This window comes from Corticium candelabrum, chromosome 9 (genome assembly GCF_963422355.1).
Source record: "Corticium candelabrum chromosome 9, ooCorCand1.1, whole genome shotgun sequence".
In the NCBI taxonomy this organism is placed as follows: Eukaryota; Metazoa; Porifera; class Homoscleromorpha; order Homosclerophorida; family Plakinidae; genus Corticium; species Corticium candelabrum.
Window position 1 is genome coordinate 7,451,875 of NC_085093.1, and position 10,743 is coordinate 7,462,617.

The 10,743-nt window shown below is 40.5% G+C and overlaps 2 protein-coding genes across 2 annotated transcripts in view; both read left to right on the forward strand.

Moving 5' to 3' along the window:
- The first annotated feature begins 829 nt into the window (after nt 1–829).
- On the forward strand, nt 830–5,756 carry LOC134184481 (tyrosine-protein phosphatase corkscrew-like). Its single transcript, XM_062652184.1, has 5 exons — nt 830–1,276; nt 1,339–1,370; nt 1,428–1,550; nt 1,613–1,774; nt 5,347–5,756. Exons 1-5 carry the CDS (start codon nt 1,268–1,270, stop codon nt 5,525–5,527), a joined length of 507 nt encoding a protein of 168 aa, XP_062508168.1. The 5' UTR covers nt 830–1,267; the 3' UTR covers nt 5,528–5,756.
- A 491-nt stretch (nt 5,757–6,247) lies between these two features.
- The window catches only part of LOC134184228 (squalene monooxygenase-like), a 9,068-nt gene continuing 4,572 nt past the window's right edge, over nt 6,248–10,743 (forward strand). The window contains exons 1-3 of the mRNA XM_062651864.1: nt 6,248–6,356; nt 6,417–6,702; nt 10,342–10,743. The exon at nt 10,342–10,743 is cut by the window's right edge and continues 162 nt beyond it. Coding sequence (XP_062507848.1) covers nt 6,270–6,356; nt 6,417–6,702; nt 10,342–10,743 — 775 coding nt within the window. The 5' untranslated portion in view covers nt 6,248–6,269. The remainder of the gene's footprint in view (nt 6,357–6,416; nt 6,703–10,341) is intronic.

Consider the following 10,743-nt stretch of genomic DNA (forward strand, 5'->3'; position numbering starts at 1 on the left):
ATCAATGACCACCAGGAAAGCAATGATCTTCAATGCCAACGATTCCCACGCCAGATCACAGAAACTCCCCATTGACGGAAACAAGTCTACTCTCACAAACATCGACAGTGAGAAAGAACTAACAGACTCGTTTCATTATATTGCTGTCACCACCCAGGCCATCATGGTCAGAGAACCAGAACTCTAACAACTACACTATTGTGGCTGTTATTACTTTTCCTGAAACACAACACTTTATTATATTGTTTTATTTTGAACACAGCACAACAACTTTATTGATATAGCTTCAGGTACTACAATACCGGCAACACACTGCTACAACAACTGTAATTAAAGAACTGTGCCAAGTAGAAAGAACAACTATGTCTGTTAGAAGACTTAGTTATTGTTATTATTGAAATTATTTTTAAATGTTGTTATGCTCCTTCATGATGGGCAAGTGGTTTCTTTACCTCCATTTGGGCACCCACCAACTCGGCTTGTGAGCCCAGCAGGGTACATGTTTTGTGTAGTCCACACGGCAATCAATGACTAGCCAATTTGATATAGATTGCAGGCATTACGGTGACCACGAACTCGATACAGCATGCCTAGTAGATATCAATGACTATCAGGAAAGCACCGAACGTCATCGGCAACGGACAGTTTGCCAGACCACAGGAACTCTCCAACAACTGAAATGAGTCAGTCTCATGGACAAAGCTAGAGAAGCATGAGCAAGATAGATGCAAGTTTCGTAATTTACTGTCATCACTGGAGTTTGAACCCCAAACCATTACTAATTATGTTTCATTTTCAATGAATTATAAACCAACTACAAGTCTTTCAGACTCGTGTCAACTCGATTAAGCAGTTGGGACATACTGTGTACCTTTCTGGCATTGAGTTTTCAGACTTGTGGTGATGATATGCCATTGTTTCTAAGATATTCTTGGCTTGTTGAAGAGGTTCACTGCTTGTGCAGATATGTTCTCTATGTTTTATTGCTGTGAATATATTTTACTGGAGAAGTTATGCGTGCCTTGTAAAGCGGATTATGCAGTTGTATGCTTCATGTTGTATCGTAGTTTGTCATTTTGGTTGGTAGAAATGATACAAACTGTACTAGTTCTGTTTGCAGTAAATGTTACTGTGTTACTTAAGATTCTGCGTGTGGAATTTGTTTGATGGTTTATAGGATAGTGGTCATCATTACCATACAGCACAAAGTCATCATCTTTCTGAGACTGAGCCATATGTTGCAAGAGCAGTCCTTCAACACTCTGAAATGGAGGAAGTTTGTTTTTTTAATGTCACTGTTGTTTCAAATTTAACGTGCTATGTATGTTGTGTGTTTAGGATTCACAAACAGCAGATCTTCATATATATGAGTATTTTGATGTTTATATTTGTTGTGTGTGATATTATACTTTTTTTGCTGATGTTAGTTGGTTTCATGGCAAACTATCTCGGCAAATTGCTGAAGCACGGTTGACTTATTTTGGCATTCATGGTAGCTTTTTGGTAAGGGAAAGTATGGGTGTGTCAAGACAATTTGCTGTGTCAATCCGGTTAGTATTTTGATAGCACACGACTTTGTTCTAAGTTATATTTGTGTGCATTTCTGCTACAGGTCTGGCAACAACATATATCACTTTCGGATTTATGAAAGTTCAACTGGTGGGTTCTTCATTAACAGAGGAGAATTGCCATGTGGTTGTCTACCATCTTTGATCATGAGGCATACAAGGCATCCTATCATAGGGACAAAGCCTGGGTCACAGTTTACACTGCTGTAAGAAATAGTTTAGTCAGTTGTGTTGTTTGTGTGTGTGCAAGCAATTGTCAATGAAACTAACGAACCTGTTGGAAGCACTGAAAGTTTGTAGTTTGTTTATGATGAACTTTGTTAAAGATGCTAATGAACACTGTTAAAATGAATCACTTCAAAGAACTGGCAGATGAGGTCTAGCTACTACAACTGAAAGCAGATGTGTATTTTGAATAAAAGTTAGTTTTCGACTACACAGTGAATACCTGAAAAATATGCTAATACATACAGGGTAACAGCTATAATGTTAGCAGCATTAAAACAAGTAAAGAGAAGAGTTTCCAGATCTAGTAAAGGATCAAAACTTGTGTAATTTTGTTGCATGTGTTACAGTAAACTACTACCGTCTTTACACTAGAGGATTTTTGACTCGAGCCAAATTGGCTTGAGCCTGGCCCATGGTAATTTGGCCTTGTGTAAATAGTGTTGGCTCGAGCTAAATGCAATTAGCCCATGCTAAATTAACCTGAGCTAACTTGTACGGCCAGGCTTAAGCTAACCTAATCACGTGCTACATACTTTTGTATTACTGGGCTATAATGCACAAAGTGTACTTTCCGCTTCTTATTTCCGGATTATTGTCAAAATGGCCAGCCGTAGTACGAGCATGCGAACTTTTTGTGGTGAAAACTGGACTGATGTAGAGGTTGGAGTTTTGATCAACAGTATCGTCTTCTTCGTGAGCTTGCGCAAAGCATGCCAGACACACCACTATGCCCACTTAGCCCAGATAGTGTCAACATGCCAACAATCATGCCAAATTAGCTTGGTCCAGGGCTCGAGTCAAATCGCCAGTGTAAAGCCGGTATAAGACATTGGCTGCATGGAAGTCAGTTGGTTCAATTGCTTCATACCTTATATTGACCAACCATATGTCAGTGTCTGCTACTAATGTTACCACTACTTCTGCCACTGCCATACTTTGACTGCTGCCTGTTCTATCTTGATTTACCTTGCCACTTTTGAGGGCTTCTGATAAAGAGTGAACAAGCATCGACTACATTGAAATACAATTTGACTACATTGAATACAATTTGACTACTCTCTAGTACAATAATATTGTATACAGGAACAGTTTCAATGCTGCTTACTCTGGAGCTTCAAGGAAAGCAACATCACGGCATGCACATGCACACAAGGCCAGCATGTACCAGAAGAAATCTGATGTGTGCATTAATGATATACTGTTGACATTCAGAAGGTACACGTGTAGTCTGGGACAAGTGGTGAAAGGCACCGTGTCATTTCAGGCATATTTTGAGGTTTGGTACATTGTTGCAATAGACATTTTACCTGGATCACTACCCTGTTAGTTCGAAAATACGATTTTTGTCTGACGTCTTCAGAGCAAACAATGTGGAGTACAGTACTTAAGCTGACCAGCCTAACTGAACAACAGCATACACAGTTGATGGACATGGTGGCGTTATCTTATTCAGGGTTGCTAGTTAAAGTCACAGTAATGGCGTGCATTGGCATAATTTCCTTGGGCAAGAAACTCACACACAACTGCCTCTCTTGACTCAGGAGTATATGAATAACTGGTCATTGACTGGGGTGGCAAAGGACCCGACTCCAGCAAAACTCTATCTGCCACTGGGATCCCAGGGGACTTTGGACGCTCATAGTCGGTGCTCCTGCAAGTACCTGGCCAGACTTCTGGAGATCGACGATATTTGGGGCGGAGCTTCTAGAGCATGCGCAATATTGAGGGTAACACTCATCTTTTGCCAATCTTGCTGTACACAAAATCCACATTTCCGGGTCTGCTTCTGAACCGTAGATCATCTTGCCATTGACTAGACTTTGTAAGTTCACTACTTACCATTTTGTGCATCTTGTGAGAGACTTTGCCTGCGTAGAGACGCGTAGGAAGCCATTTCTTGAGTATGGGTTCTTGAGGGTAAGAGACTGCTGTTCAAGCTGAAGTCGCCTGATTCACACTCTGAACAGATACACGGAGTGGAAAGACAAACTACTCATTGCCTAGCGATGGAAGTTTATCAGGTGAAGACTTTACGGTAGGGGAACCCATTCGGGGTGCTGGATGTGACGCGCTGTGTGGCTGAATAGGACTACTTGTTCCCCCATCTAGCATTCTTGAACTGTGGAACTGTGATACTTTGTATCTTGTCGAACTAGAATCAGCAAAAATTCGTCTAGCCTATCCAACCCTTCATGGAAGGTGGTGAGCTCATGAGCTTACATCAGTTGATGTACCTTGGCCTGATTCTTTGTTTGCTATACAGAGTAATAGTCTTGGCTGCTACTTCAATCCAACTCCACATTGTATCAAGCACATTTCTCAACACAAAGCCTGTGTAAAACTTGATTTTATCATTTAGCAGTGTGTTGAGCGATTTTTTGCAACTCAGACTTTGCAGATGCAAGGTCTTACTCGAGAACTCTAATCTTGTTTTTAAGTTCCACTATTTCCTTTGCTTGCTGTTTAATTATCCCACGTAAACCATCAGCTTCAGCATCAGTGACATTTTTCGACAATCAACATCTTCACTTCTATATAGGATCACTCGACTATATACATGTCTTGATCAACTGCACCTGCGGATGAGGTAGAACAGCCTCTGCTTTCTGATTTAGACATTACTGCTATGGAATAGCTAGTGCGTGTGGGTTGTGTTACATAGTTGTTGCTGGGACTTGTAGGCTGGCAGTGCTAATAAACAGACTGTAGTGTACATGTACTGTACTCTGATCCACGTCAGTACCTATCGAGTGCAAGTTATGACAGTATCATCTTCAACTTGGCCAATCACATATATACAGAAGCAAGCTAGACTGCCCAGGAACAATGCGGAACGTCCTACATGTATTTTTTTTACCCCAAATGGGTTCCCAGGTGGCATGATTTCACTCTCTAAAACTAATCCATCACTAGACAATGAGAGTCTGTACCTTCATTCCACGTGTATCTGTTCAGAGTATGAATCAGGTGTCTTCAGCTTGAACAGCAGTCTCTTACCCTTGAGAAGCCATACTCAAGAAATGGCTTCCTACATGTCTCTATGAAGGCGAAGTCTCTCACAAGATGCACGAAATGATAAGTAGTGAACTTAATTACAATTTCTAGTCAACGGCAAGACGATCCACGGTCCAGAAGCAGACTCAGAAACATGGACTTTGTGTACAGCAAGCTTGGCGAAAAGTGCGTGTTACCCTCGAGATTACGCATGCTCTAGAAGCTCCACAGTCGTGTGTTAGGTGGCTCTGAAGTCTTTCTACTGAGTTGTGAGAGATCTGGTCGGATGCGTTTTTATACATTTGTATGGGCAGCGGTTATTTATTAGATTCTTTGCATCCCTACATACAGGGTACTACCGTACCCTGTCATATGTATGCATGTATGCTGTAGGAAATGTCATGTATTATTAGTCAGCGTTGTGTTAAAGAATTCTTAATTAATGAATAAAAAGTGACTCTGCCACGGCCAGATGTGACTCCTTTGTGTTGTATAATTGTTAAATTTTTTAGTCAAAGGGTATATCATACATGTTAATTTGTATTGTTTTCTGTAGTGAACCTCTCAGTTCAGCCCAGTGTGCTGTTATGGGAGGCATGAAGACACCAGACGGGTATGAAGTCATGTCGCTGTCTCCACCTTCCTCTTCGAATTCAGATATTGTGGGATCTAATCACTTTGGCAGAGTGGAGTCAGATCTGGCTAGTCGTCGTTCCCAGTCTCCTTTTGCTTATTAGATGTAACATTTAGACAATATTAGATATTGAAGTGGAATTGATGTTTTACATATTTTGTGATATGCATGAATGTTGTGATTTTGCTGATATAGATTTGTATTTTGCGTATCTGAGCGAATTCGAAGTGATTGCTCTGAGAACAGTCTGCGATGTGAGATCTAGACATTTATGTAGCATCCGATGTTCAACATACCTTGGTTTTTGCATAGCAAATCAGCACTATAAAGCTACACAGAACCAACAGCAACAGCAGATAGAAATCCATATTATTGAGAGACATACGTGGCGTGACGTTCCGGATGGTCACGTGACGTCGTCAAGTGTGACACCAGACAGCCAGTTTGGAAGGGCGCACATGACATGACATCTGAGTACATGAACATGTACTGTAGCTATATCTTTTTACTTTGCATAAAATTGATTTGAATTTTTTGGACGAAGTCTTGTACTGTATACAATATGCAGGTATACGTACAGCATCTACATGGTAACATTAGTGACAGCGCTTGGCGGAGCTGAGGACTGAGGGGGTCACTGAGGGGGTCACTGAGGGGGATCTTAGGGACCCCCAACTTTGGGCACCCCAACTTTGAGCCCAACCTCTATTTTGTAAGTAAAAACACTACCCTCGTAGTTCATGTACTGTACTCCGATGTCCTGTCATGCGCTTCCTGTCATGCGCGCCCTCCCCAACTGGCTGTATGGACGACGTCACGTGACCATCGGGAAAGTCACGCCACGTATGTCTCTCAATAATATGGAATTCTATCTGCTGTTGCTGTTGGTTTTGTGTAGCTTTATAGCGCTGATTTGCTATGTAAAAATCAAAGTAAGTTGAACGTCGAATGCTACATGAATGTCTAGATCTCACATCGCAGACTGTTCTCAGAGCAATCGCTTCGAATTCGCTCGGATACGCAAACTACAAACGTGTGATGTACTTGCTGTTGTCGATGACGTGCATCCCACTAAACTGGTGAATCCGAAATTGGAAGAACAGTGTGAAGTAATAGTGGTGGGTAGTGGTGTGCTCGGATCAGCGCTGGCTGCTGCATTGGGTCGCGATGGTCGGAAAGTAACCGTCATCGAACGAGACCTCAGTGAACCGGATCGCATAGTCGGAGAGTTGCTGCAACCCGGAGGCGTGAAGGCGCTGAACAAACTTCAACTAGATGGCAAGTTTAGAATTAAGTGTAAACCTAGATAACGTAAACGCTATCCATTTCAGCTGTACATGTTCTACTGTTTAGTAATGATTGTATATCTGTCTGTCTGTCTGTCTGTCTGTCTGTCTGTCTGTCTGTCTGTCTGTCTGTCTGTCTGTCTGTCTGTCTGTCTGTCTGTCTGTCAATACATATATTTTCACACATCATCGCTATTACAGTCTAAGACAATTAGAACTAAAATCACAAAGTCTAAGAGCCCATAATGGGCTACTTTATCAATCTATCTAATTAGCAAAACACGTCAACAGTGAGGATCGCCCAGACATTACATTCTTTGATGCAGAATCAGGACAAAATCTAGATGTTGACATATCATTGGCACACCCATGGAGTCAAGGCATTCTAAAACAATCCAGCAGGGAGGATGGGTTTGCTGCCCGCACAAGAGAAGAGAAGAAGACCAATAAGTAAACAGGAGAAATTCTGTCAGGAGGGATGCCATCAAAGTGTATCCCACTAGCGTTTGAGCGCTTTGGTAGATGGGGCCTGCAAGCCGATGCCTTCTTACACACTCTCTCAAACAGTGAAGCTGTATTGAGGAAGACCCCTTTCGTAGTGCAGAACAATTCAAAATGTTTTTGGAGGAAACGGTTCTCTTTGATTCTTCAAAGATGCAACACAAAAGTAATCCTCAAAAACTTGTCAAGAGTTTCAGAAGCAAAGAATGACATGGACAAGCTTTTTGACTTTAATGTACAGATCCAAGTCCACTAATGTTTTAAACTATTTTGCTGTGAAGGACTGGTTCATCATAGAAGTTTAGGATGTGTGCAAGTAGAGGATCTGTAACAATAAAATAATCTGTCTGTTGTCTGTTTGTCTATCTGTCTGTCTGTCTGTCAATTAAAGAAATATTTCATAAATCAGAAATATTACAAGCTTAATCAAACTAAGCAACTCTTAACTAGAAGTCTAATACACGATACTGTTGATCCTGGCAGGGTCTTACAATGACTATTTAACTAACGAACAAAAATCTGAAACGTGTCCAGTTCTGAGCCGCACTTTTGACTCCGTAAGATGTTATAGGCTTTTCTTAACATCACTGAAGCATTAGATTTTTGCAACTCAACTGAAAACGACGTCTCCAAAATGAACTAAACTCAGCAGGATTCTTTCGGTCACTTTCATCTCTTGAGAGATGTGAGAGATCGTCCAGATACTTTAACGCTTTCTTACCCCAACGAACAAAGTGTTCAAACAATTGGGGCACAACAGATGATGAGGAACCTCTCCTATGTACTTTTTGTCTTTGATTTCTTTTCTACAAAGAGCAGCAGCTCCATCAAACAGAGAAGCCTTGGCTAGAATGTCAATACTCCAAGGATGTGCCAGTGAGACATCTAAATCAATGCTTTTCTCAGATTGATAGTCCAATAAATTAATGTCTGACCTGTTGTCTGAATTACAGTATTGGTGTTGTGCTTCGTTTACATGATGGAATCATTGGATGCTAGAGGTATGTGTGTCGGCAGGGCCACTTCCAGTTTTACAAGTTAGAAGGTGGTATCTATCCATATCTGATTCAAGAGACTTTCCACATCACACGAATTGGACCAAGAACTGAATTGCATCATATAACCTAACCTCATCAAGGATGTCAAGCGATAATTGCAGGATTCAATTGTGAGCTCAGATGAGGAGGGATAACATTAAGCCAAGCACCTGCTCCTTTGCCTTGAATAGACCAAACAAGCTGAATCTGTAGGAGTAGGAGCGTTATTTGACAGTGATTTGTCTGTATGTATGGATGTATGTATGTCAAATCTGTATATGTTGTATACATCAAAGCTAGTACAGGTCAAACTAAAGTAACAGCTAATGAACAGTAAGTGTCACAACTATATTGTAGGAAGCCAACAATAACAACTAACTAATGAACAGAGTTCTGTCTGTCTGTCTGTCTGTCTCTGTCTGTCTGTCTCTGTCTGTCTGTCTGTCTGTCTGTCTGTATCTTCTGTCTGTCTTTCTGTCTGTCTGTCTGTCAATTCATATATTTTCAAACATGGAACTATTATACATCACTGCAAAGCACATAACTATAACTAAAGTACAACACTGTCTGTCTGTCTGTCTCTCTGTCTGTCTGTCTCTCTGTCTGTCTGTCATATGTAATTGGTAATTACAATTGAGAGTACATGATGGCTGCTACAAACCTGCACTATTTATCTGTAATGTCCACGTTACTTTCATCTTTATTTACTTCAAGGCCACAAGGCCTGGAAACTTCAAAAACTGCTCATCACATCTATCGAGACGTCTGTCTGTCTGTTTGTCTGTCTGTCTGTTTGTCTGTCTGTCTGTCTGTCTGTCTATCTTTCTGTCTGTCAAAGAACATTTATTGTAAACTTCAACAACGCTAATACAAAAAGGCTATATCACTAACTAGGTCTGTCTGTCTGTCTCTCTGTCTGTCTGTCTGTCTGAGAGGTCTTTTAAACACCTCAAGCTTACGATCAATAGAAAAATTTACCAAGTCACAACAATCACGAAAGTCGTTTCTTTTCCTTCTACATAAAATCTGCAGAATTGTCATGGGATGTTCATATGCAATATGGTGCAAGTGGGACAAATCTGACTGGATAGAAACTGACTTGTTTTCATAGATATCATAGATATCATAGAAGAAATGTTAACGTTAGAAATAGTATCTAGTGGTTAATTGTTGGTTTCTGCGCCACATTTGTATGTGATGGCAGGGGCCACAGATACGCCCATGCATTTATGGAAGAATAAAACACTCAAAGAAATATATTTTCATAAATCAGAACTATTGCAATCTAAATCAAACTAAACAGCTCTTAACTAAAAGTCTAATACACGATGCACTACAGCTGACCCTGGCAGAGTCTTACAATGAGTATTAACTAATGAACAAAACTGAATGTGTCCAGTTCTGAGCCGTGCTTTTGACCACCTAAGATGTTTGTCTGTCTGTGTGTCTGTTTGTCTGTCTGTTGTCAGTTGTCTGTCTGTCTGTGTCTCTGTCTGTCCGTGGGCATGTATCTTCAAAGTGGCAAGTCACAGCTTCACCAATTTGTGTTCACAGACGTTGATCTGATTGTAGACATTGAAGGTGTTGTGGTCTTCCAGAGTTTTGTTGGCACAATGTGATTTCTTGCTGATTGAACCCACTTCCTTGTTAATAGTTGCGTTGTTTGTGTACTTTCAGACGTACATGCATACAGTATACATATGTGCATACATACATACCCTAACATAGACTATAGTGTATCTAGGGCATAAGAGAAGTCTACATTTATCTATCAAAAGTTGGAAATAAGTTCTGTAAGCTAATGAACTCATTTCTTGGGATTGTATTGCTGAACTATTGTACTTGCAATTGTCTCATTTATGTTTGCTTTGTTTGGTCGTTCTTGGATGTTTGTTGCTGTTGCTTACTTTTGAGAAAGAAGAATACAGCAAATACTGCAGTTGAAAATATAGTCACAAATGTATTTATTATTTTTTGTACTAACAGTGAAAGTTTGTGGCATTTCTTGTGTACAGAAACTTTGACATTATCAATTTCTAGTTGTTATCTAGGGTGTCTTGAAGGGTTTAATGTATTAATTTTTTGTTATTTAGGGTGTCTTGAAGGGTTTGATGCTCAGACAGTTAAAGGATACGTAATTCATGATCAAGATACTGGTGATCAGATTCACATTCCTTATCCTACATCTGCCGATGGACATATTTATAGTGGAAGATCATTTCATCATGGTCGCTTTGTTATGGCATTGAGAAAGGCAGCTCAAAAGGAAGAAACTGTTACAATGGTAGAAGGCAATGTAACAACACTGCTGACAAAGGCAGGACGAGTGGTGGGAGTTAGATATAAGGACAAGACTTCTAAAGAGATGCGACAAAGGTATTCTCCTCTGACTATTGTCTGTGATGGTTGTTTTTCTCGCTTTCGGAAAGCGTTGGTTCAGTCTGTTGTCAGTACGTCATCTCATTTTGTTGGGTTGATCATGGTGGACTGCCCAC

Excerpts from the sequence above, each read along its gene's own strand:
- LOC134184481 (XM_062652184.1), top strand. Across the intron at positions 1,371-1,427 it reads GCAGATCTTCATATATATGA|TTGGTTTCATGGCAAACTAT; the intron begins GTATTTTGATGT and ends TGCTGATGTTAG. Across the intron at positions 1,551-1,612 it reads CAATTTGCTGTGTCAATCCG|GTCTGGCAACAACATATATC; the intron begins GTTAGTATTTTG and ends TTTCTGCTACAG.